This window comes from Empidonax traillii, unplaced genomic scaffold (assembly GCF_003031625.1).
Source record: "Empidonax traillii isolate 1590-97213 ecotype Southwest subspecies unplaced genomic scaffold, ASM303162v1 scaffold42:size1813164, whole genome shotgun sequence".
In the NCBI taxonomy this organism is placed as follows: Eukaryota; Metazoa; Chordata; class Aves; order Passeriformes; family Tyrannidae; genus Empidonax; species Empidonax traillii.
Window position 1 is genome coordinate 141,676 of NW_020955235.1, and position 26,262 is coordinate 167,937.

Here is a 26,262-nt window from a genome sequence, read left to right on the forward strand (position 1 = left end):
TTTTTTTTTTTTTTTTTTTTTTTTTTTTTTTTTTTTTTTTTTGTTCTGTGGCAATCCGGTCACTTAGAAATTAAATATTCAGATCACCTTTGCTAAACCATTACCCACGAAATGTCACAATACACCATGCAACATCATATCCACGTAGAGCACAGAAAGAACTATAGTTTTATTAGAACAAATATCCGATTACTCTAAGATAGATCTCTTTTAAGATCACGTAATTAACTTATCAGTAATCACGAGGCATACATCTTTGTTTGCACTATAGAAGGATAGATTTAACTTGAACTTTCCTTCAAGTATTTTAATAAATATATTCAAAGATCTCAGTAAGGAAAACAAAACATGTGCTTACTCTAATGCTCCTGAAAAGCTTAGTATATTGAAAAGCAAATACTAATGGGGAATTCTCTAAGCTATTTTTCACCTCCTCTATTACTTTCCTACAATATCTTGGAGAGTTATTGTTCTAAACACAGGGCAATTGCCTAGGTATCAATAGTTCACTAAATAGAGCTTCCCAAGACCGTTTTTGATTGGATTTTTTTGTTTGGTTTTTTTAGTTCTGCCCACTCTGGATAATATACAGAGCCTGGGAGGAGAGTGGACTAACTGGCACTAAGCATTTTTTTTTTTAATTTTTAAATTTTAATTAAAAAAAAATATTAGCTAGCTGCAAATAAGAAATCCCATCAAATTCAGAAATGTCAGACGGGGACCAGCCGACTCATCCCGGCTCACCCCCAGGAACCTGAGCTCTACCTGCCCATTTCCCCAACAGAGCTGTTCCGCGTTGCCGGACTGGTACCCCATTCCCACGAAGTTCCTCGGGGCACAGAGAGCCCGAGCGCGGCGGTGGTGGAGGCGGCGGGGAGGCCGATAGCGGACTTACTGTGCGCTCCCCCCGCGGCCTGGGGGACCCGGTAGCAGAGGTGCCTACACGGTCGCATTCCTGCCGACGGTTCCCTGCTAACACTTTCCCGATTACTGCTTCCAGGAACGAAAGCATCTGCACTTGTATGCTCTTAAACTAATTTATGGTGGGAATTATATTTTGGCTTGTCAACTCTCAAGCCATAAAACAAAGTTTATTGGAATCACGTGCTTCTAAATAGCCACTCAGGACCTATCTCTGTGGAACCATAAATAACCTTCAGCTTTAAACTTTTATTCGCTAAATAAAGGTTCGCTGAATCTGTCCTATAAAATGGGACTGGGTCGGAATAGCGGGGATGAGTGGAAGCTCAGCTGAGCGGCGTTATGCTGGCCTTATTGAGGAGCGTGTTGTAGGGAAAGCTGCGAAGAGTTAGCATTCCCGAAGTGTTATTGAGAAAGGAGCCGAGGGCGTTTCACTGTGCATACCCGTTCAAACACTTCTTTATACTTCTTAGGGGACAGAGAAGCCCAACATCAGGAGAAAACAAAACAAACAAAAAACCCCACCCCCAACCAACTGAAAGATGGAACCTCCTCTCTCTTCCTTGGATGTTTATGGCATTTTGATCAGGCTCCCCTGAAAAATGAGTTTGAGTCGTTCATCTCGTGACTCGGCAGAGCTGGGCCAGGGGCTGCGGGTTCACCGGGCACCGGATGGATCTTTGTAAGTGACCAAACTGCTGCAAACAGTGAGGGCATAGGGCTTCGGAAAGGGAGAAAGTGTGAAGCCTGCCACAATGAGATCTTTGAGGACTGGAAGTTTGAGGAGGGTTATAAAACAATAAAACAGCCTCGGTGTGAAGGGAGAAGGGTGTGAGTTAGCAAATGAGAATTTCAAGGAGCCCGAGCACAGGAAGTCAAATGTCCCTGGCAGTCTCACAGCGTGAAGAAACGCGCGCAACAGCTCTCAATCTATCATGGCTAAGATGAGGACGTCGGAGAGGCCAGCAGTTCCTTGTGCGTCCAAGGAAGGATTTATACCTTCAGCAGAGGGCGGGGAGCCGCATCAGCCCCGTCGGGGACCGACCGCGGGCAGAGGGGACCAGCCACTCCCCCGGCCCTCGGGTGCGAGTGCGCCTCCGCCCGGGGGCTCAGCTCTGAAAAACGAGCCAACTTCAGCTCCTTGCTGGGTAGTGGCACCAGCTGGGTGGTGCCTGCTTAACACCAGAGCGTGCTCTTACTTGGCCGCTTCTGGCTGCTCAAGTCTGAAGTAGCCCAAAAGGGGCAGCTCAGATCTTGCTGTACACATTAGATGGCTGAAATCACAACTGATCAATTAGTTTTCCTACAGAGGACAAGAGGCATACCGAGGTCCTTCCCTGCTCCCTCTTTATGACCCAGAGTGACTTTGCATTCCACTATTTTTCTTGCTCTTGTCAAGGCCTTAATCATATGGCATATTTTTCATGCCTTTTTAATGGCTTGAGCTGGGAAATGGCTCTTTCCACCTCCCCTGCCCAGGACAGCTGGCAGGGGCAGTGACACTTCAGCTGCAGTGCTCAGTCTGAGAAACTCTATCATGCCCAGGGGATCTAGCCAGACACCCCCAGGAGAGGCATGGACTGCCTGGCGTGGGGCTGACTTCAGCATTGCTTGGTGCTAGAGCACAACTCGTGCTCCCAGCCCAGGGCAGGCAGGGGAAAAAGCTCCCTGGGGCTCCCCGAGCCTTGCTCAGATACTTGGGCCTGGGCACGGTGGGTCCTGAATCAGGCTTCTGGCAGCCCCTAGCTACCCTCCTCCCTGAACACTTCATCTTCACTGATCTCTGGAAGAAGGGCTTCAGCAGCAGGCAGCTGCATGGAGCCAAAGTGCCTGTTCTCTGGGAAGGTGCAAGAAAGGCTACATACTGGGATGTGAGGAGTAGGGTGCAATAAGAAAGCACAATAAAATGAGGAGAAAATAGTCTGGGATGACAAGGACTACAACGGAGAGTCAAGTGTCTTTGCCCTTGTACTGGGCCTGGTACTTGGTACAGTGAAGGTCTTGTCCCGGGCAGTGGGGGCCACGAGTGACCTTCAACGCCTGTGCCAGTATAGGGATTGTCCCATCCCTCCCTACATGTCTGCAATGGCTTTGGCTCTCTTGGCCCCTCTCATGGCAGGGGAAGCCCACGGTTTGGTGACAAGATACTGTCCTGTATGTGCAGGAGGAGAAGAACCATGGCAAGGCAGGAGGCATGGCAACACAGTGAGTGGCCAAAGTGTCAGCCCCTGGCAAAGGAGGTGGCCCAAGCCAGGCATGTGCTTCAGGCACACGTGTCCAGGCAACTGGAGCTGGGAAAGGTGAGGTTATGGGACAGTGAGGAATTAATGACTGAGATACAGCTCCCTGTCATCTAGGGACAAGATGAATGCAATAGTAACTGAGTAATTCTAGCCATGAGATTTTTGAAGAGGGAATTAGAACGATTTTCACATTTCCTATTCTGAAATGCAGATGTGAAAGTTGGCTTTGAAGCTCTGGCCAGTTCATTCTCTAGGCTTTTATGCAAGTTTTCATACTGGGGGCTGACTATCTGGAGACAGATAAGCTGTGTAATAAAGTAACACAGTAACAATTGGTTTCCCTCTGGTAATTGTTGCGATAAAAAGGTTGGGGAAATTGAATCACATGTGCAAGCCACCATCGCTCTTGATGCTACTTGACAGGCACGACGACTGGCATCCTATCCCGAGGACTACACTGTCAGAAAATTACAGGCTCCATCACTGACTTTGAAGATCTACCAAGTGCCTCGATAACATCCAACGCATTTTGCCTCTCTGCTTTTATCATGACCCCGACCTTTCCACAGTCACTTCGTTGCCCATGCCCTCGCCAAGCAGGATGTAGGCATGCAAAGGTCCTTACCCCCAGCACCCCACGCCCGCAGGCAAATCCGGTGGCAGAAGAGGCCCGGAGCGGGCAGGGCGGTGTCGAGCCGCGCCTCGACATCAAACAGGGGCAGCGGCGGCGGCACCTCGGGTCCGCGGGGGAAGAGAGTGAGGAGCGCGGGGAAGGGAGGGGAGGCCGGGGGCCGTGGGAGCGTCTCGCCGGGGCAGGCACTGCCGGGGGGGATGGGTGCCGCCAGGGTCATGTCCGGGCACGGCTCTGGAAGGTGAAGCCTGGAGGAAACAGGTGAAGTTGAGGCAGGGAACTCTGCCGGGCCCCGGCTTGCAGGAGGCAGGGAGGATGTGCGGGGGCCGGGGGCTCCGCCCGCGGGAAGGCAGCCGGCGGGAAGGAGGGTGCGGGCCGCCACGGGGCCCTGGCACCCACATCAAAGGGACAGGGTGGGAAGAGGTGGGTACCCGACATCAAAGGGAGGGCTGGTGACCGGGAGGGCGGCGGGGCACACGAGGGGAGCCCCGCGGCACTGCAGTTCAGGCAGGGAGTGCGGGATGATGCGCACCGGAGAGCGTAAGGGGCTGTGGACCGGGGTCAGACGGGAGGCCGCGGCACTGGAGGGAGTGGGCGAACTGGAGCGCAGCTGAGTCTCCCGAGAAGGTCGGCTCATGCCCCCCGCCCGCCGGTGGGCCTCTTCCTTGGGCAGGCGGAAAGCAGGGTAGGGGTCTCGAAGCTGGCGGTGGGGCGGTGGGCCCCTGGCCCCGGAGGGGAAAGCGACCAGGCTTGTCCTATAGCGCCTTCTCCTGGAAGAGGCCGTGGAAACATAATGTCTGGTGGCGGCGGCCGGGGCCTGTCGCGCCCCCGGCGGCCGCTCCGCGGGCCGACCCGGCAGCCCCGAGCGCGGGAGCCGCCGGCAGGTGACCCTGGCCCGGCCCGTCGGGGCGGGCGCCCACAAGCGAGCAGAGGTGACCCCTGCCCCCTCGCAGGCTCCAGCTCGGACGACTTCTGAAGTGGGGCACTGGGTAGGCATTGCGGGTTGCCTCCCCCCCACCCCACCGCCGACCCTTTCCCCGCGGGTGATGGGAGGCGAGTGCTGGACTGGGGCAGAGCCTGCTGCCACTGAATGCACTTTTATTGCCTCTTGTCTCTGACAGAGACCCTTCCTCTGCGCCCCGCCCGGCCTCCGCGACCTGCTGCAATGTTTATTGTGCCTCATCTTTTCCTTTCGCTTCCTGTTTTCTCCTCTCCCGCTCCACAGCAGCATTGACTGCCGCACTGCAGTAGAGCAGTAAATACCTTTAACAGCTGCCTGCCAACCGAGGAGTGAAATATCGTCTTTGTTCGGATTTTTTTTTTTTTTCTGTCCTAAGCTCTCATAAAACACCCCTTGGGAATTATATTTTTGTGGGGAACGAGAAAATGAAACGGATGGATTTGCAGTTCTCAAGAGCCCCAAACCAACGTTTGTTTCTTTTCCTACTCTTATCGGGTTTCCCGGGTCCGCAGTTCACATCGCTCCCCCTCCTTGCACCAAAGCCCTGCCAGACTCGAGGATCAGAGTCTACACTTCTCCTCAAGGCAACCTGCAGCAGCTAAGCGGGAACCCAACCTGACTTCCCAAGTGGCAACCGGTGCCAGTGATACCCGGGCTCTGCCAGGGAGCACAGGCTACCACTTCCTGCCGGCTGCTTCGTGGTGGTGTTTTTATACTACCCGTGCGTCAGTAAAGGGTAGGCAAGGGATCGTCTGTTTCCTTTCAACAAAAAAATGAGATGAGTCATAAATTCTGTCGAACGCGTCGGGAAATGAAGCAAGTGCGAGAAATGTGATAGTAAACTCTGTATTTCAAAAATTTCAGCACACCGACATATCTATACTCATACCACGTTATCTAGGTGTATAAATATATAAAAAAGGTAGTCCTCATATATGCCGTATATATAAACATGTACATACAGAGTTTGCTATGAATACTTAAAATTACATAGGTATGTTTAAGAGCATAAACAGACATGTGTGTACTTCAATGTTTAAATAATAAATAAATAAAGCAAGTAAGAGAAATAATAAGAGCAAAAGGAGGTAAGGAAGGAAGTAATTTAAAAAGGGGGAAAGCCGAACTCCCACGAAACCCAATGAAATAATAAATGCATATGTGTATCCTTATGTGTCAGCAGATGATCCCGCAGACGCACACATGCACATTAGAATTCGTTTGAACATCCTGCTTTTGTTTTCTTCTTTTTCCCCAGGCAATGAATAATTTCAAAACAGCTCAAGGACGAGATTTTCCGAAGTTTTTGGAGAGATTTATAGCCAAGCAGATATAATTACTGTGTCACCTAGAAGGGATTTTGAGAGTGAAACAACGCAGCGCATATTTTCCAAGTTACTCTTGAAGACTGTTGCTAAGTTGAAAACGATTCGTCCCAAATAATCCTTAAGTCCTGCAGCAGCACGGGGCGATCGGCTAGTGCTAACAACGAAAGCGCAGGGGACAGCGATTTTATTGCTTAATGTAGTGGGACTCGGGCTTAGCAGGCTGGGGAGGTACTCGAGGATAGATTACAGAAGAATTTCTTCTGCGCCTCCAAAATATGTACCCGGGGCATGACTCCCACCTTTCCACCCTCACTGTGTATTGTTTAATCAGGCTTTTTGGTTTGCTGTTAATTAACTGGCTGGTTTTGGGTTAAATGCCTATTCGGTAAATTCCTGCAGACCGATGGCACAGTGCATTGCTACCACCGACCATCGATGTGAACGCCAAATAACAGGCAGCGTGTTTTCTATTGTGCAATAACAATTTGAAAAATGAAGATGAGTTATATATATATATATATACACGTTCCAAATAATGTACTTCCAAAGAATATGTGTTCTACAGAGAGAAGTAGAGGTGTAGATACGTATATACATGTATATAGATAATGTGAATATGGATATACACACATAGGTAATGCAGGTATAGTTTATGCCACTGTTCTATCTCCTCGGCATATTTAAAAATAAATCCGAGGAGACTTTGTTGCGTTTTTGTTTTGGTTTGGTTTTTTTTTTCCAAGAACTCGTCCCGCATTTAGCCCCCGATGATTGCCACGTGGGTAAGCAGCCGTACTGCGGGTTTGCGCTCCCGCCTGCCGAGCCCGGCCCGTACACCGCCCACGGAGCAGGTCGGAGCCTCAGCCCTGGCTCTGCAGTACTGGGGGAGAAGGATATGCGAAAAAGTCCCGGCTGGGCGGGCGGGGGCTCCCGGGGCTGGCCCCGGGCACAGCCACCGGCTCGACGGGGCCTCCCCGCACCCTCCGCCCCCGCGGGAGCACTGACCCCGATTCTCCTGCGAAAACACCTGTTAAGCTTTAAAGTTACGCGACCGCCCTTCTGCCATGGGGAAAACAAACCACGGCGCGCTTCAGGCCGGCGGAGGGAAAGTATATAAAAAAGAGAAGGCCTTTTATTGGAAGAAACCCCACCGGCAGGCGAGGCACTGCTTACGCGAGCTACGCCCCAGCCTTCTGCACCTCGCCGCGGAATGCCGAGGAAAGCCTCGCCATCGCAGCCCGCGGTGCATTTTCCGTGCCAGACCGCGCGCAACAGCCGCTCGCACTCTGCGGCATGGCCACAACTGCGACTGTAACAATAACACCACCGATAATTACAATAGCAATAACAACAGCAGTAATAGCAGCAAAAATAGTAATAGTAATAGCAGTACTAGTAGAAAGAACAAGGGACCGCGGAGGGACAGGTGACCAAGGGTGACAGGAGGACAGGGGAGCCGATGCCGTGCCACATACCGGGATGGGGCGCGGGTCCGGAGTAGCGGCGATCACCCCGAGGGGAGCTGAGTGCTTACCAGTTCGCGGCTTTGCCCGCCTGCGGAGGAGCCCGAGAGGGTCGCTATAATCCATTTTGCACCGTCGGAGCAATCCGTGTGCCGGAGGAGATAGCGGCAGCGGGGGCATCAAGCGGTGGGAGAGGAACGAGGGGCTGGATGCTACGCGGCTGCGGGCGCGGGTTTCCGCGCATCCCTCCGTGGGCGCGGGAGAGGAGGCGGTGCGGGGCCAGGGAAGTGTCAGTGCGGAGGCGGCGGGACCGGCCACGGGTTTGGGGTCGCGGGACACAAACATGAGGGCGACTACCATACACCTCAGCCTAGACAAAGGTTAGAAAAAGAGGGGCTGAGGCTCTCTGAAGGCAGAATGCAGGGGGAAATTCGCCAGGGAAATCAGGAAAAGGCCATGAAAGCGCTCGCTGCCTGCACATGACCAGCCGCAGCCAATGACGAGCCCAAATAGGTCATAAAAAGGTCTATTACCAAGTTGTAAATTTTCTTCAAACAAAAAGGAATTTACTGCAATTCCTTGCGGATTTTGCACATACTGCTTCCCAGCGCCATGTTTTTTTCGCTCTGCGCTTTTACTGAGTCTTCGGTCCCGCCTGCCCGGGAGCGGTGGCGGAGCTCTGCAAGCACTATCGGGACGCGGGAGATCCGCACGAGCAGCGGAGAGCGGGGCAAGAGGTGGCAGAGCCGCATAAAGAGGGGCAGAGCGCTGTGCCGAAGGATCCGTTTCTTGCCCCAACGAAAGGGGTCTTAACGCGCATCCCCACTCCCCCTCATACCCCTCCCTCCCTTCGCCCGCTCCGCCGGGCACTAAAAGAAACCACATCTGTTTTAGCGCCCACTACTGAAGCGGAAGCCGTCGCCGACATAAAAATAGTCCGAGCTTCTTCCCCACCCTGCAGTGTGCGGTTCCCGGCAGGTTGCGCCAGACTCTGTCACCGCGCCCAGAGTGCCTCCACCCCCGATAAAACCTTTTCGGGGCACCATCAGGAAAAATCTAATTCCTAGAAAGCATTCTAAAAAAATAAAAATGGGCCTCTGTCCACAGGGATTGCTCGGCTCGGAGACGGAATACTGTGGATGTTTCTTGCTCAAGTTTTGTTTCAAGGAATAGCCAGAGCCCTCCATCCGTGACCTCCCTGCTGATTGTAACTGCTAACAAAAGTAAACACGCCTGAAGATGTAGGATCAATGTTGGATCTTTTTAACCCCTTGCTTCAGGCAGTTGCACACCTGTGAATATCACATCCATTCTGAGTGTCCCTTGGCGGAAGCACTGGCAGCTTTCGTGATGTCTCTGCAGCACTCGCGGCTGCGCTGAGCTGCTCCACTAGGAAATGGAGAATATCCGCGGAAACCAAAGTGGCGGTATATCCGCGCGATGGCCGTTTCCGACGACCTTTCGCCGCCTCTAGCGCCGCGACCCACACAACTACGGCTTTCTCTTGCCAAAATCCCAGTGTCTGCTCCGGATCTCGATGGTTCCGATTTTATGGGAACCTTAGTCAGTTTCTAGTGCAGTTTTCTATTTTCTTAGCAAGTCCCCTAGTAAGACAGAGGGAGAGATTCATATGTCGGGCTACAAGGGGAAATACCTTAACTACAGCGATGATTTGTTTTTCCTGGTAAGACAGGGACGATTCCAGCTACCACTAGGCCTTGACCAATTACGTGAGCATAGGAAAGTCAGTTTTCGCCTGCGTGGCTGCGTTCCCAGTCGGCCCTGGGAGAGCGACGCTAACGGAAACTTCTTAAGGAGTATTTTAATTTTATTCTCTTTGTCTGGTAATTAAAAACAACTACTTCAGTAGCTCTCCCCTGGACAAATACTAGCCTAAGAAGTGCTCCCCTGGGGTATGAAGGACGTGCCTTCCCCTCGCGGGCAGCCCGTGTTTGCAGCCATCACAGCTTTCCCCACGGCAGGGCCCGTCGGTACCATTCTGCGCCCAACCTCTGCCGCAAATGCAGCAGAGTGAAGAGGTTTTGCCCTGCCGGGAGACCAAACTTGCCCGTGCAGCCGGCACGAGTATTATTTTGAAAAGCGATGGGGTTTTGCGCGTCTGGCGACTGGTATTCTTTAAAGGGGCAGCCAACAGCACAATCCTCCCTGGACACTAGGGGTATCGGTGTATTTATGCAAATCCATGCAGCAAAATGTTTACTTCACCGCTTTGTTGCAATTTCCCCTGCTTTACAACCTTTAGCCAACTAGGCGATTAAAATAAAACCGAGAACAATAGCTTCTCTTGCTCGTGCCTCCCTCTAGAGCTAGCGCTTAGCAAGAGTGGAAACGTGCCTGCCTCGTTGGCGGGGAGGGGGAAGAGGAAGGGAAACGAAATGAACCAAACCCGCCCTACAAATCCAGTCCCCGTGGACGGCGTTTCCTGATGCGCCGGGTGCGTTCCCGGGAGCAAAGCGGTGGGTACAGGAGAAAGGCCCAGGGCCGGGTGGACTCTGCGGCGGCCGGCACCTCCTCGGAACCCTGGCTGTGATTTTCTGAGCGAGGCCTCGGCTCAACCCCGGCCTTGTCGGGAGCATGCTAATTTCTGTGCAGATAATAAAAATATGTCGTGTTTGTCGCAGTGTCTGTCGCGTCCATTCGATTTCTGCCTCTGCCTACTGCTCCTAAAAAGGACTGCTCTCGGCCGTCCTGTTTGATACTGCGCTCTGCGAGAGCCCGCTGCGAAGCAGGAGCAAAGGGAGGGAGGACAGAGGGGGAGAGAAATTAAACCATTTTACTCATCGGAGAGGACCTCTCCACCCATGGCTGCGGGAACTGTTCAGCAGGCTCTGTCCTCAGCTTCTTCCTCCTCTGGGAAACACGCCCGAGCTGTATGATTTAGGGGGGGAAAGGTCCTTCTCTCTGTCTACGCAAGGTTTAGGACCCCTAGCAATTAAAGCCCCCTAGGAACCCCCACGAAAGGCCATAAAAGCTTTGCATTTCTCTGCTCGTCCGCCATCTACGGGGGACGCTAGGCCCGAGTTGTCCGTGGCTTGCGTGGCGGGGCTGGAAGCCCCGACCGGTGGGGATCAGAGCTACGGCCGGCATGGGGCCAGCGTGCTCGCCGGGCCGGTCCCCCTCCAGCCGGGCCGGCAGCAAACGCCTTCGCGGGGAAAATGTCCGCGTTTGCCGGCAAACGTCCCCTGCCCCGCCGCTCCGCAGCCCGCGGTGGGGAGCAGGAAAAGGTGAAGCAGGGCCCCGGCGCACACGTCGGGGACTCCCTGGGCCGATCCGCAGCGTGAACTCAGCTCGCAGGTTGCAATCCTCGCTGGCCGCTGCTTAGACCACGACCCCGCAGTACCCGAACGAAAAGCAGGGTTTGTGAGCAATGTGCCGTTCCAGACCCCACAGAAACACCCAGAATCTCAGGACCGGACGGGGGAAAGGCGCAGGGGAGAGTTAGTCCAGATCTGTGGAGACTCTAAAAGTTACTGTAGGAGTGGTTTACAAAAAGGATATCAGGATTCCGAAACATTTTATAATTGAATAAATTTGGTTTATTTTAATCAAATATCATAGCAGAAGGTTAAAAATATTTCTAAGGTATTTTCTTCAATTTCATTAAATTTATATAATTTATTCAACATAAGAACAAGAATTAAAATAGTACAAGTGCACTTGTCTTGATTAATAAGGCATTCTTAAATTTCTTGCTTATTGGTATTTATGATTAGGAAGTTTATGTCGTTTCCCGCAATCACCATCTTTTAAGATTGCAAATATATATATATATATTTATATATAATTAGAAATTTATTGCTACAAACTCTGTATCAAATTTGCAAAAAAAAAAAAGTAGATGAAATATTAAATTTAAAGATTGCTCTGGATAAGCTTATAAACAAAATAAACCCCCAAACAAGTGAAGCATCCAAAGGAGGGAAATGTCAAGTGGAGGGACACGAGGTCACTCGTCCTACGGCAAGATCACGTACAGGGATAGTTGAGCCGAGATGTCAGGCTGTGGTCCCAGTTATTTTTGATTGCCTTTCACGAAGGGCAAAAATTAATTTGTCTGGCCTTCAGCTCTGTCTTCTTCCAGATCATGTGCTTCCTTTTTGGCCTCCCCTTCCTTTCCCTCCTGTCTGGAAGCGGGGAATTTGTCCTTGTTGTTCTCTTTTTTCCATTTCATCCTCCTGTTCTGAAACCAGATCTTTACCTGCCTCTCGGTGAGTCCTAGTGCATGGGACACCTCGATCCTCCTCTTCCTGGTCAGATAGGGGTTAAATAGGAACTCCTTTTCCAGCTCTAGAGTCTGGAATCGGCTGTACGTTTGCCTTCCTCTCCTCCTACCCGGCGCTGCTGTTTAAAACAAAAACATAGGGGTTTGGACGTTGGTGTGGCCGTTGAAAACAAGGCGTAGGCAGGGAGCGAGGGCTCCAGTCCCTCTGGAATTCCTCAAGAGAAGCCCCATAGAACCGAAGGGAGAGAAAACAGGGCACGAAGGAGTCTAGAGCTTTACATAAGTGAGAGAAAAACATCAATAGCAAATGCACGAAGTGCCTCAGCTGTCTCTCTGCACAGAGGGTTGCGGGTAGACTTTATGGTCTTTTATTCCACCCCCCCCCCCTTCGCTTCTAGACCCTACACCCTTCCCGTTCAGGCAGCAGAGACGGGAGACGAGCGAGCGTGCCAGCTGCGCCTCGGGGTTCGAGAGGCGCAGTCCCAAAGGCTACTCTTGGGTTGGTAGCTGCCTTCTGGAGAGGTTTCTGTTTGCTTACTGTATCGTCTTAATATCGCAAGCCACCGCAGTAAGAGGAATCGCGGGGAGAGAGGTAGGGAGTGAGGGAGACAGAGGCAGGGAGACAGAGGCAGCGAGAAAAAAGCGGGAGGAGGAAAAGAAAGTTTCAAACTCAGACGTGAGATGGAAGCAAATTTTTGACTGCGTCCAACCTTGTGGTCTCATCCAGGGAAACATTTGAGCAGGAGACGAGCTCTGATTTAAGTGGTCTGGTTCCTCGCCAATATTAGCACTGGACGATTTACAGTCAGGATATTGTACCAGCTCGGCCTCTTGCTGTGTCGTAAAAATCTGCTGTCTCTGTAAGTTATCGTATCCGTAAAATTTAGCGGGCTCCCCGTGACAGGTAACCCCGCTGCAGGGGGCAGGAGGCGGAGGCGCGGCTGGGGGAGGAGGAGGCGGCTGGTAGGCGGCCGTGGGGCTCCCCCCGACCGGGTGGTAAAAGTCCGCGGCCGCACCACCGCCGCCCCCCGCCCCGCCGGGTGCGGGGTGCGGGAAGCCGGCGGCGGCCGCGCCATTCCCGTAGAGCAGAGCGGCGGCAGCGGCGGCTGCGGCAGCAGCGGCGTGTCGGCCGCTCACCTCGGGTGCGAAGTGACAGTCGTAATATGGGGAATTGATGGGCTCCCCCGCCGCCGCAGCCGCCGCCTTGTACTTGGAGTACAGCGGGTTGACAAAGTAGGAGCTCATCGGGGAGGGGGCAGCGACGAGCGGGGGCCGCCGCCCCCGCCGCCGCCGCCGCCGGTGCCTCTACGCCGCGCTCATGCCGCCGCCGCCGCAGTCGCTGGCCCGTGCGCTCCCCTCTCCTGCTCTCCGTGTATGTGGTGACCAGGACTGGATTATAATCGCTCCCAAAATGACCTGCCTCACTGCTTTTACTATTTCCTATTAGGCACACAGCAGCCCGCGCAAGCACACACACACACACACACACACACGCACACGCTCATGAGCTCAGGGGGGACTTTTGGCTTCAGTTTACATGTGCCGCTCCTCGGGCAAGAAAAAAGCCCGGCCCAGCCCTGCCCGGATCCACCCCGGCCGCGGCACCACCGCTCCCCCCGCCGGTGCGCGCTCGCCAGGAGCTGCTGAAACCCCCGCCGCGCAGGGGCGAGGCGGCCGCGCAGATCCCGCGCGATAACCGCGGGCGCGCTGCCCGGAGCGACACCACCCGGCTCGCCCAAGCTGCACTGCCCAGACCGCGGCCTGCACCACCAGCCAGCAAGGGTAGAGCCCCTCCGAGGGAGCCGATGGCAGGCGATGGGTCTCGGGGATGTCGGTACAGGCATCTGGGGAGCCCGAGGGGCGGCAGCGTGCAGCGGCCGGGCCCCGTTGCCAGAGGACCCTCTGGATCATTTCCTTGCAGCCGAGCAGATCTCGGGGAATGAGATGCACATTTACCCTTGACTCTGTGCACGCATGGCTGAGGCTTCAGGTTAATTGATACTTAATGGAAATCATGCCTATGAATATACTTTCCATCATTTCACCCTTGGTGGACGTCATTACCAAGGGGAAAAAAAGAAAAGTGTGGGTGAGCAGTTAGTACCGCTCGGGGACTCGGTCTGAAATAAGCGAGCCCTGTTCTCTGGTAGAAGGAAGGAAGAAAAGCGCTGCCCGGTAGGCTCGGCGCTGCCCCTGCTGCTCAGGCCGACCATCCCCGCTGTCCCCCGAGCCCCAAGAGGTGTCGTTTCCAGTCCTCTCTTTCCCGATTCGTCCTGCAGTGGGAACCAGCTTTTCGGACAGACATCCTCATGAGTTCGAATCCGCCCTATTTTGGAGAGAGACGAAAAATGTAGGTGAAATATAATACAGGCCCAGCCAGAGCCATGTGTGACTGTCTGATGTGAATTGACAAAAAAATGTTTGTGGTTACATAAAAGGCATCGCAGACTCCTTCCCCATCACACCCGCTCTCCCACCACCATTCCAGCCCCCATGACGATTAACCCACTTTGTCCAGCTGACCATCCCGGCTGCCCCGCATGTGAAAGCCCGGACGGGCCTGTGCCCGCAGCAACTCCCTTGCCTGGGCAGGGGCCCCGCGGCCCAGGGCGCCTTTGGGATCTTGCAGAGACTTAGGAACTCCCGTGCAGCCCTGAGAAAGGTGGGGGAGGTGGGAGAGGCCCAGGGATCCACATACACGGATTTTTGGTGCTACACGGACTGCCAGCAGTAAAAGCCCTTTGCCAAACACCAATGGGGGAAGTCAGGAGGCCGGGTCAGGCCGGGGGGGGAGCGTCAGCAGATTGACAGTCCTCGTCCTGCAGAGGGGCACGGAGGGCTAGTGGCTGCTTCCCGCATCCGCGGCAGAGACTCCCGCCCCTCCTGCTCACGCCGCAGGGGCGTTAGTTCCGCGGGAAGCACGGTGTCGGCGCGGGGCGGCGGCTCCGCGGGCCGGGGGCGCTGCGCGGACCATACGCGGGGCGCGGCGGCGGCGCTCGGGTGGAGCGCGGGCGCCCTCTGGCGGCGCGCGGTGGTAGCGGCAGCAGCGCCCCCGCCCCGCGCTGCCCGCGCTGCCCGCGGCCCCGCTCCGACCGGTGCCGCGCCACAAGCGGGGCAGGTGATGAGAGACTCTTCCTTTGCTTTCTGGTTGGTTTGTTTGTTTGTTTGTTTGTTTGTTTGTTTTTTCCCTGGGTTTGGGTTGCGTTTCTTCCTTTTTCTTTTTTTTTTTCTTTTCTTTTTTTTTTTCGTCCTCACGAGTATACAGTGCCATTTTCTTAGCACATTTCAGTGACCCTCTTCTTTTTTTTTTTTTTTTTTTTTTTTTTTTTTTTTTTTTTTTTTTTTTTTTTTTTTTTTTTTTTTTTTGTCAGAACTATAATTAACTGCATACAAAGAATGCGCCTCGTTTACACATGGCAGCCAGGAAAAGACGCCTGAGCTTTGAAGATGCCTGCTATCGCCTTTTCGATCATGTTTCCCCACATATTACACCACGAATTCTCCATGTGTGGTAGTTTCAGTGTTATACTTTTTGTCTTGAAGATGTTATTTTGTTTTCCCTTGCTTTTATGTATTTATGGATTGATTTATGTAAACGAAAGTAAAGATGAATCTTTGTTCACCCCCTCCTTCACCACACATGCCTGTGAATTATTCGGTATAATGCGTGTGCAGGAGACTGTGCATATGTGCAAACATATATTAACACAACCAATGGGTAGGAATTAAATTATTCAGTTTGACAGTAAAAGTAATTTCCATAGAAGAACTGCATTCCGTCATTCAAGAGAGACTTTTGGCTTTCTTTCTACTATTTTGAAATAAATGCAGGCCATATTAAAACCAGGTAAACAAAAGAGAAAAATACACAAGGTAAAATCTGCCAATCTACCTGATATAAAATATTGAAAAGATAGTGTGGGTTTGGTGGCAGTTTATTAACAGAGACTCTGCTGGAATCAACACAATGGAGCGTTGTGTACAAGAATATTGTTTACGTGTTGTTATAGATCACCCCCCTCTATGGGTATTTTCGAAACTATAGAGGCTGGCATCGTAGGATTCATTGCAGTAGAATATCCAATAAAGTACATTTCAACAAATAAGTGGACTTTGTAAAATCTCTCAGTTCCATGACCTTCGGGTCTTTTTTGAGTCTGTTGCCTTGGCCCAACGCTGACATATTGAAATTTATAGTCCAAGGTTTTAAAACCTAGTTTGTCTGCATTTTTGGGCTTTTTTCCCCCCCTAACAAACACAAACATCAAAATAAGGTGGTTTCAAAGAAAAGTGCCATAGCATATCGTAAACTCATTAGGTCCAGACGTCTAGCCATCTCAATGGTTTTATTATACCACGGTTCTTCCTGTTTTAAAAGAATTATAGGTATCTTTTCGACAATGGATGGGAAGCAATGCAACACCTTTTCCTGGCAGTGCTTGCTTTTGCCTATTTTTCCCCTTTTTTTTTTTTTTTTTTTTTTTTTTTTTTACAGAGGTAAAAAACATTAAACACCAAGTCTCTCAGCTGTCCCCTTAATCTTGAATTAACCGAACTGCTCGTAAATATTTACGGGTCCTTCATTTTAATGGTTGCTCTTTAAACAAAGCAATTTTTTTACAATGAACTTCATCTCAATTATCTTGATAAAGTCATGTGTGTTTATAAATGCAGAAGGCATGTGGTTCGTTGCTAAACGAGCTCTAGCCAACAAAGCCGAACGTTTGGCAGCAGCCGTGTCCCCCCGGAGCTTCCAAGCTTCCCGTTTTAAGAGCACTGAGGCTGGAAGCGACCCACTGGGAGGAGACAAAATAAAGTAAAAGAAATACAGAAATAATGTTTAAGCGACTAGGCATCATTTTGCTTCCTTGGCTCCCGAGGACCGATGTGGAAGTATCTCTTACATGATCGCAAGGGATCGCCAATCTTTGAAAGAGCACTGGTACCTGAGGCCTGGGAACGGTACGGCGGCAGACGCACCTACCCGGCCTCTCGACACTGATCTCTAACAGCAAATGTCGATTAGGCGACGAGGAGGAAAAGTGACTTTCCTCCGACCTTAGTGGCTCCCGGAGGCCAAGCTTTCCCGAGGCCCCGGCCCAGTCGCGCCCGGCCCGCGGGAGCTGCGCGGGGGCTGCGCGGGGGCTGCGCGGCAGGGTCGGCGGCGCAGAGGGCATCGCGAGGGGCGCACAGATTTCTCCTCTCACCGCAGCGCTGTCGTTCGGTCACGGCAGACTTTATTGTGTAATAACTGACAACAATTACAACAGGTCCGTAGTTCGAGACTCGGAGTGGTTAATTAATACAACAGTCACCGGGGGCAGGGGTGGCAGCTAGCCGGGGGACCGAGAGGCATGAGGCCTGTGGTGAGCGGCTCCAAGGGTGAGACAACTTCCTAACAGTGCACTAAAGGGGTGTGGAGGGGGATAGCTCGTGGCCTCGCTGTGGCATCTATTGCGAAGGATTCAGACCTAGAAAGCAGAGGTTTGGGGAAAGATTTCATCTTAGTAAATCGTGGACAGCACAGCAACCCCCACTGATTTAAGCGGCTGTAATTTATGTTTTATTATCTTAATTATAATTAATTTCCTTACCTTTATTTTGGCAAAATAACTATCTAGTCTACATCACTTTTAAGAAACATGTCAAACATTTAACATCAGATAGAGTTCCCAAAGCTAACGTGCACTCACAATATCATCATCTAAACGGTGTGGGAAGGAAGAGGGGAGGTTTAAGCGACTCTGCAAAACACGTTGGCGAACAAGACAAAATTTCGCAAAATACCTGACATTGACCACGTTTCACTTCTATCCAAAAAAAAAAAAAAAAAAAAAAAAAAAAAAAAAAAAAAAAAAAAAAAAAAAAAAAAAAAAAAAAAAAAAAAAAAAAAAAAAAAAAAAAAAAAAAAAAAAAAAAAAAAAAAAAAAAAAAAAAGACAAGACTAGATTGATTTAAAGTCCCTGGAGTGGGAGGAGGAGAAACGTATGGGGGGCTGAGGGTGCAGGGGAAGAACAAAACCAAATAAAAAAAAAAAAATCCAAAACCGAAACACCCCCCAGCAACCAAAAACCCACCCTCACCCCAAAAAAGCCCCAAACTCAAAACTAAATCAATAATTCCCAACTACATTTCTACCCCAGCGTTAGTCTCCTTTATTGCCTTTCTCCTTGTTCATCTTTTTCATTTTCATTCTTCTGTTCTGAAACCAGATTTTGACCTGTCTCTCTGTGAGGTTTAAAATCCTAGCTACTTCGTAACGGCGGTCTCGGGTGAGGTACATGTTAAAGAGAAATTCCTTTTCCAGTTCCAGGGTTTGATACTTTGTATAGGGACAACGCTTTTTCCTGGTTGAACGAGCGTGGATCCAGTTTGCTGCAGGGTTATCTGGAAGAAGGGAGGTATATAGAGAATGGGGGGCGGGGGGAGAGAAAGGTCGTTAAATTAATTTAACGAAGGATGGACTGTTTTCACAACTTTGGAGGAATTATCATAAAAGCCTTAATGCCCCAGTCTGTTTACTGTACAAATGATGTCTTGATGGTAGGTGGTTATGTGGAGTCTTTTATGGGTGCTTGTTGCTGCTTGCGCTGGGGTAGGCGTCTAGACGTTTTTATAGGTTAGTAAAACTATCAGTTTTGCACATTCGAGCCTTACAGGTTTCGGCAATAAATCAAAGGGGCAATTTCTTTCTTTCTCTCCTTCTCTCTTTCCTTCTTTTTCTCCCTCTCTCTCTCTGCCTCTATTCCTCTCTCTCCCCCCGTTTTGTTCTGTTTTCTTTTTTTTTTTTACTTACTTGGGTCAAGTTGTTGCTGTTTCTCCTCCTTCAGATCGCTGCTCGGGCTGGGGTTGTGGCTGCAAGCGGCGGGGTCCTTGGAGCTGCCGGCAGCCGCTTTCTCCCGGGGCTCCTGGAGGAAGGAGCTGCACGTGTACTCGGGCACACCGATCCCCTGGGACTCCCGAGACGAGGAGCACTCAGTCCTTTTGGAGGAGGAGGAAGAGGAGGAGGAAGACGAGGAGGTGGTTGCTCCCGTCTCCGGCTTTATCCCGTAGTGGCGCCCGTTGGAGGAGCCGGAGCTGGACGCGGAACCGCCGCTGCTGCTGCTGCCTCCGCCGCCGCCGCCCGGGAAGCCCGGGAAGGGCTCAATCCAGGAGCGCACGTAGCGGCCAGCGTCGGCTGCCCCTAAATGGGGCTGGTGCATGTAGGGATGGTAGATCCCGGTCATTGCCGCAGACGACTGAGGGTGAACCGCGGACCAGGAGGTGGAGAACACCGTGGATTTTGGTGCAAAGCTACAAGAGGAAAAATCTGAACTCTCTGCAACACCTGATGGCCTGGAGGTCGCACTGTGACCTCCCTGGACGAATCTACTCCCGTAAACTTCTTCGCTTTCATGGCCTATGAGAGAATCGACATAATAGTTACTTATGGTGCCACTAGACGACATTTTAGGCTCCCCTCTTAGTCATATAAAAGGTTACACTGTTAACTGTATATGATACCCTCCCGGAGAACAATCGTAGTATTTTGCAGACTGCAACCCTCAACCATTGGTTGCGGAGCCCACGTGATCATATTTACCAATACTGCGAGTAAATCAATCCGCTAAACTGGGGCTGCTGTGATTAAAAAAAAAAAATCATCATCAACAGAGGCCCCGCACAGCGCGTTGTACCGCCTGCGCGCCCACACCGCACCGGGGCCGCCCGCCCGCCTGCCCTGCGCGCTTGCCCGCTAGCTCTGCCCGCTCTGCCCTGCCCTGCCCTGCCCTGTCCGCTTGCCTGCCTGCCTGCCTGCCTGCCCTAGTTGCCCGCTCACCCTGCCCGCCTTCGCTGCCCGCCTGTCTGCCCTGCCTGCCCGGGGCGCGGCGGGCGTGGCCGCGCTGGCAGCCCACGGCCGTGGCGGGTGCGGACTATTTCTTCACCTCCTTTGAGTGATTTCTGCCATTCATTTCTTAATCAATGAGAGGCAGGGTGTTTAAATAAATCCAACAGCCTTGGCTTGCTAATCACACTCCAAGCTGCTGAGGGAACCCGCTGGGAAAGGGGGATTCTTGCCTGTAAAAACAAACCATCGCAAGCTGGGACTGTAACGACTTCTCATAAAACAGGAAAATGTTACAGTAAAAGCACATTGCGGTACTTCCATATTTCAGAGCATGTGCGGGTATTATTATTCGCTCCCCCTACCCCCGGACAGAAAGTTTCCATAGAAAGGATACACTTTTAAAAAGAGATGCCCATTGTGTTGTTTTAAAGCAGGTGGAAGACCTCTGTAATGATTTTATGCCTTTCAATAAAAATTTTATGAGGTGTATTTGATTATAGATTAATGTGTCCCTAATAAAATGGACGGATGGAAACAGCAAAGCCTGTGTCTCAAAGCAAAACTGACGTGTGGCTGAACACATGCTCCTGTATCTGCGAGCCTTTGGGGCTGCACAGCTCCAACATAGCCCCCTTTTACGGTGCCCAGTGCGGCCCGGGAGGGATGCGGGCAAAGGCAGCCCCGAGGAGGCGGCCTGGCCCCGCACTGGCAGCGCGGCGGCCGCGGGCAGGGGCCGCGGGCAGGCTCCGGCTCACGGGGCTGTCGCTGACCCCCGCTCGTCGGCAGGGCTGTCTCCTCCGCCCCTAGCTCAGAGGGAGCCACGTTCAATGCCTACGTGAGACTTTTTTTGCCCACTTTGCTTTCTTTTCCATCCCCTCCCTTCCCACTCCTCCCTCCCGGCCCGGTTTTTCTTCCCCGAGAGAAACGGTGCCCGGTTAGTATAGAAAACTGGATTACCCATGGTCTTCTGCCCACGCCTGCTCCCCTGGGCGAGGGATGGTAGCTGTGTCGGGATCTGGAGGAAACGTAGAGAGTTAGTGGCGAGCCCACAGCACAACCCTCAGCACAGCCCGCCAGGGGCACGGACAACAGCGCTGGGAAAACACTTCCTACTCGTGGGCCGTTATGAGGAAGGGACTGAAAATCCTGTTTATTTAATGATTTATTACTCTCCTAGGTTGTTTTCTTCCTTTTTTCTTCTTCTTCTATTTTTTCTTTTCCTTTTTTTTTTTTTTTTTCCTATGTCATCTGACTTTAGCATTTTCTTCTGCAATTTTATAACTTGTCTTACATTGTTCCCTAGAAGCAGGGTTTGTGGTATGGCGAAGAACTTGCCCTCGTTTCACACAGATATAAATTGGTAAAGTAGGAAGATTGGTGAGCCTCCTTTTTTAATATACTTTAAACACTTGGTATGGAGTCAGAAATTTACTTCCCACTGCCGAAACTTCTTTGGTGATGTAGCGAGTATCTTTAAAGGAAAAGAGAAGGCCGTTTAAAGGTATGCAACATATAAAGGGTATTTTGGGGTATTGCTTTGCTTTTTTTGAAAAGACAACAAGCACAAAATACCTAGGTGCTTGTGGCTCTAGAAGATTCAAAACGCTTATGCCTTGGTTTTAGGAATATATACCTCTGTCCTATGAGTAAACGTGAACATGAGGAAGTATTGGCTTAAATTAAATATCAACGACAAGAGAGCAAACAGAATGCCACCAATAGAATTATGAGCAGGATCTGTCATCAAGTCGGACAACATTGGCACTATCTTGCTTTTAATTTCTTGATTTAGAAACAGCTTAGGGGAGGAATGGGCGTTGATTCTGAGCGAGCTGATTTCCCAGCGCAAACAGTAGCCACACTATTTTTCCAGTACCGTTTGAAGGTGAAAGTATGCCCAAGTATTTGCACTTCAATTTGGAGTCATGTTCATTTGCAAGCCATTTGCTGCTCTGCTTAGTATTTCTGCTCACACGGGCATTCACCCGCTCTCACACACGCATGCCCTTCCTCAGCTTCCAGCGCAGAGCCCTGCTAATAATATTTTTCAGCTATGTACAGAAAGGGTTAAGAGTCGTGAACGTCATTAACTGGATGTGTGCTACTAAAATGGAATTGCGAGAAATAAAACGAGCTCTGAGCAAACAGAAACGGTGCAGGGTGACAAAAGTAGGTCTGAAGAGGCTGGTGTACTTTTGTAAGCAGGCTGGGGAGCGTTTCTGCTCAAAAAAGCCAGTCTTGCCAGATGTTGGGAATATTTTTCCATCCACCATCTTCTGAAAGCTCTTGAGCCGACCAAAAACTGAGCTCCTTAACACTTACTAATACACAGCTTCGCATTTGTTGTGTTTCTTGGGGTTGTTTGGGGTTTTTTTTGTTTGTTTTGGGTTGTGGGGGTTTTTTTGTTGTTTGTTTTTGGTTTTTTTGTTTTTTGTTTTGTCTTGTTTTTTTGGTTTTTTTTAGCGAGCAAAGACACAAAATCAAAGTCTACACATTGTATGCACATAGTGACTGATATTTTTTAAATCAACATACGAAATTCAAATAAAATGGCACACATATTCCTGACATCTTGTAGCAGAAAGATTTTTATATCACTTACCATTTACGATCTGATTGGATGAGGATGCCCAGTTTAAGTCATAAAATTTTACTTTTTTTTTTTTCCTTTCTTTTTTTTCTCATTCAGTTTGTCAGACTGCGAACATCACACAACATTTTATCAATTAATCAATCGTTTACAGACATTTATAAATTAATTAGGTTTACATCATTTCCCGGCCCAGTCTCCACCCCAACCCTAAAAAAAAAAAAAAAAAAAAAAAAAAAAAAAAAAAAAAAAAAAAAAAAAAAAAAAAAAAAAAGGAGGGGGAGGAATGGAGCAAAAGAGAGAAAGAAAACCAGGCACACACACACAAAGACCAGAGTATGGTAAAGAAGGTACACCAGTCCAAAAAGCTGTTGATAGAGAAGGATCAGGACACCAACCTGGATCTCTGCGTTAAACATTTGTAGAAAACCAAAGGAACCGCAGTAGTTTACAGAGTTTATTGCATTATACATGCAAACAGAACATGCACAAGAAGGACAATTTGCTTCTGAACCACTACTATTCCACATATGCACCACAAGGAAATGTCTACAATGGAGAAGAAGGAAATATTCCATTTCACGAAGGACAATCTCTAAGTTCATTTGTGAGAATAGTTACATTATAATGTGCTTCTCTTTCCCCCCGCCCCCAGTTTCCCCCCGCTCTTTTTCTGAAAGTATTGAATGTACTCAAAATGTTATGGCCCGTGTAACAGCCCCACATAAATACCATTTTGTTAGTAAAAACATGAAAAAGTCACATTGCTTGGATGTTCGACAGTTCCAATAAGTTAAGACCAAATGATAATATTCAATAATAGTTACCCTGCATTACGATGAGAACAAAAATAAATTACACGTGCTAGGTTTTATATATACTCATCATAGTAATACATATTCACTTGCAGCGCTAAAAGAAGGACGAAGAGTCACATTCTATCAGAAAACAAAACAAAACAAAACAAAAAACTGGAAAATGCCGGGTTTTGCCAGAGTCTCTCCTGCTTTTAGCAAGTGGCGGTGCTGTGCCCACTCCTCACTGGTGCCCCCCCCGGGGTTAGGGTTTAAGAGAAGGTCAGATTAGCGGTCAGTTCCCGGATTCGGTTCTCCCTGCTCATCTTCTTGAGCTTCATTCTGCGGTTTTGAAACCAAATCTTGACCTGCCTGTCAGTGAGGTTTACGCTCTTACTGATCTCTAGACGGCGCTCTCGAGTGAGATACATATTGAATAAGAACTCTTTCTCTAATTCCAGTGTTTGGTGTTTAGTATAAGGACACCTCTTCTTTCTGCCACTCTTTGCAGTTAGCCAATTGCTTGTTGGAGTATCAGACTTGATTTCCTCTATCAAAATCAAAGAAGAAGAAGAAGAAAAAAAAAAATCAAAAATACCTCAGGCTGTTAGAGTGTACCCTTGGCCATGACCCCTCCTCTGCAGTTTCTGGCAGATATGGTGGATGTGGGCATTAAACACGGTTCGGATAAGGTGTGGGCACAGGGAGGGGACCTGCTGCCAGGCTGGGCTTGCCCATCCCCGAGCACGGCACCCTACTCTGTGGCCGCCCCGCTTTCCTGCCCCTGCCAGTAAGGGTCCCTCAAGTTTTCGGTCGGCGTGTAACATTTCAACAGTATTTAACCTGCCAGCCGCCCCATGAACACAACGGGTCTAGCCTCGCCATGGCCACCTCGAGCTCCCACGACACTTGCCACCAAAATATTTCAATTAAAAAATAGTGTCTCTCTCTATTTTGAAGCAGCATCCCCCCACACATCAGCTGAATCACACAAGCACACCTATAAACAGATATAGACATTTTCCCAGCCAAAACGATATACAAGAAATTTCCACCCTCTGTCTCGGATTTTTTTTTTTTCCATTTTCCTTTTAGGTTTTTTTTCCCCCACCAGAAATAAATCTGCCCAACATCAGTCTAGACCTGGGATGCTAAATAGAATTCAGATAAAGCAATTCTCAATGCACACATAGGGTAAAAATCGACCTAGAGGTTGCAAAGTACATTTTGATAAGAAAAAAATCCCGTTTTCGGATTCTTCGATACACGCCGTTCAAAAGAAAGGGTCTAGTGCACTTTTAGAGGGAAAATAAAATCAGATTACCACCACCCTTAGCTTTCAAAAGCATTTCAAAATACTGGTGCACTTTTGGAGACCAATCTAAGGTTACCTAAAGCACCACATTGAAATATTCAACCTTTGGACCAGGCAGATAGCGGGCTGCTGCTTTCGTTGTGCATTTGTTTCGAACTTTACCCAGTTTTGTAGCACCTATTCCTCACCTATTTTAAGAGGATCGTAATTAACTTTAAAAGCAATCAGACCGTAGTAAAGCTCAGTGGAAAAAAAAAAAAAAGGCGAAATACTACGAGAGAAAAGTTGAGGTGGTCGTATTTTACAACCTCCAGACCTGCTTTTTTAGATGTATGGGGCTGCTTTTGGCTGTTGCAGCGCATTAGGGAGCACACGACTATATTCCCCGCATCACAGAGACGGTCTGCATGCACGGGAGAGGCAGATCTCTACGTAAAATCTTTGAATCATTTTGTGTGGCATTTTTGCCTACCAAAATCTTCAGAGAGACAGCACCTGCAGCCCGATACTCCTTAACATTAAATGTGATGGCTGTGATGCTCGTTAGTATATTCGAGCGTGCTTTATGGTGCTGGCGTGTTGGAGTTACACCACGGCACGGCTTAAACTCGGTAATACAGACCTTTACTCTCCTTCTCCTGGACTTCTGGGCTGGACACGGAGCCTTCAGGCAGACAGCTCCGCTCCTCTTGCAACGTGGACTTGGGCTCGGGACTTTCCACTTGAGAGACTTTAGCGGTGCTGTCTTGGTTGTTCGGGTTTTCATTCATTTTCTTTTCCAGCTGAAGTTGAGCAGATATCTGCGGTTTGGAGCTGCCGCGAGGGTTTAACTGTAACATTACAGTTGAACTCGTTTCAGGGCTATTATTGTACTCTTGGGTTTTCCCAGTGGCGTAGGTCTGGCTCAGTCTAAAATATCCTGGGACAGGAACCTCGGGGTTCTCAATGGGGCATGATTCAGACACCAGCCTCTGGTAGGAAGGGACGTCTGCAGAAATGAGTTTGGATCTCTTATCGGAATACATGCAGCAATTGCTTTCTTCTTTAATATTTGTAGTGAAGGAACAAGTGGGGACCTGCTGTGTAACAGGTTGCTCTATTCGACAAGATCTGTTCGGGTCTGTCCAAGTGTCTACTTGAGGTATATAAGGATGTACATTCATACCCATATTTTGGTGATTAACTTCTCTCTTAGCCAGAGACGGAAGGAGTCCACAGGTTTGCATCCCATACGTCCCAATGTCTGTGCTAGGTGGCATATACATGCTGGCGCTGTTGGAGTAGAAACTGTCACTCCTGCACGCACTGATGAGAGAATCTACTAAAAAAGTATTAGCGGCAGGAGAGCTGTTGGGAAAGGACATTTTGGGGCGGAATTTGAGGAAGAGAGATTGTGTCCTTTGTAGGCTGACATCTCTAGGAAAACATTCCCGTTGTAATTGCGGATGCCTCCGCGCGACCACATGACAGGCGGGCCCAATGGCAGCGCCCGCCGCCCCGCCGCTGACGCGCCCCGCCGCTGACGCGCCCCCGCCGCGCCGCCCCGCCGCGCCCCGCCGCGGTCAACAGCGCCCCCTGCGCCCCCGCGCCGGCACCGCACCGCCGCACCGCCGCACCGCCGCACCGCGCCCGCTCCGCGCCGCCACCCCACCGCGCCGCGCCCCCCCCGCGCCGCGCCGCGCAAACACCGCCACGGCTCCCTCCGAGAGACACCCCCCACCCACCCCCGGCCGTGACAAGTGCGGGGGACAAAAGGTTGCGGGATTTATTAATGCGTATTAAGGAGAATCAGGGGGCGATCAATAAAAACCCCTCATCTGCATTCTCGGGCTACTCGGTAATTTTCTTGCTTCTGAGGCTTTTTCAAGAGTTATACCCTCTGTTGCCGCGCACGGGAAGATATTTTATTAACAAATCAATCGAGACTTTGTAAAGGATAAGATTA

General features: G+C 50.2%; 5 protein-coding genes across 7 annotated transcripts in view; all 5 read right to left on the reverse strand.

The window, feature by feature from the left end:
- Window positions 1-1,560, reverse strand: part of HOXD4 (homeobox D4) — a 6,894-nt gene extending 5,334 nt beyond the window's left edge. The window contains exon 1 of the mRNA XM_027878456.1: window positions 1,551-1,560. The gene's annotated coding sequence lies outside the window, so the exon portion shown is untranslated. The remainder of the gene's footprint in view (window positions 1-1,550) is intronic.
- Window positions 1-7,738, reverse strand: part of HOXD3 (homeobox D3) — a 29,746-nt gene extending 22,008 nt beyond the window's left edge. The window contains exon 1 of the mRNA XM_027878452.1: window positions 7,619-7,738. The gene's annotated coding sequence lies outside the window, so the exon portion shown is untranslated. The remainder of the gene's footprint in view (window positions 1-7,618) is intronic.
- A 3,603-nt stretch (window positions 7,739-11,341) lies between these two features.
- On the reverse strand, window positions 11,342-13,057 carry HOXD8 (homeobox D8). 2 transcript variants are annotated; one of them, XM_027878462.1, is made up of 3 exons: window positions 12,928-13,057; window positions 12,501-12,648; window positions 11,342-11,909 (listed from the first exon to the last, which is right to left on the reverse strand). In XM_027878462.1, exons 1-3 carry the CDS (start codon window positions 13,033-13,035, stop codon window positions 11,614-11,616), a joined length of 552 nt encoding a protein of 183 aa, XP_027734263.1. In that variant the 5' UTR covers window positions 13,036-13,057; the 3' UTR covers window positions 11,342-11,613. The 2 variants fall into 2 exon arrangements, with proteins under 2 accessions (XP_027734263.1, XP_027734262.1); XM_027878461.1 differs by having other exon boundaries at window positions 12,501-13,057.
- Window positions 13,058-17,686: 4,629 nt separating this feature from the next.
- Window positions 17,687-20,726, reverse strand: HOXD9 (homeobox D9). 2 transcript variants are annotated; one of them, XM_027878459.1, is made up of 3 exons: window positions 20,576-20,726; window positions 18,587-19,189; window positions 17,687-18,177 (listed from the first exon to the last, which is right to left on the reverse strand). In XM_027878459.1, exons 1-3 carry the CDS (start codon window positions 20,577-20,579, stop codon window positions 17,936-17,938), a joined length of 849 nt encoding a protein of 282 aa, XP_027734260.1. In that variant the 5' UTR covers window positions 20,580-20,726; the 3' UTR covers window positions 17,687-17,935. The 2 variants fall into 2 exon arrangements, with proteins under 2 accessions (XP_027734260.1, XP_027734259.1); XM_027878458.1 differs by lacking the exon at window positions 20,576-20,726 and having other exon boundaries at window positions 18,587-19,480.
- Window positions 20,727-22,528: 1,802 nt separating this feature from the next.
- HOXD10 (homeobox D10) lies at window positions 22,529-25,721 on the reverse strand. Its single transcript, XM_027878453.1, has 2 exons — window positions 24,940-25,721; window positions 22,529-23,552 (listed from the first exon to the last, which is right to left on the reverse strand). The coding sequence occupies exons 1-2, from the start codon at window positions 25,679-25,681 to the stop codon at window positions 23,275-23,277; spliced, it is 1,020 nt and encodes a 339-aa protein (XP_027734254.1). The 5' UTR covers window positions 25,682-25,721; the 3' UTR covers window positions 22,529-23,274.
- Window positions 25,722-26,262: the final 541 nt, after the last annotated feature.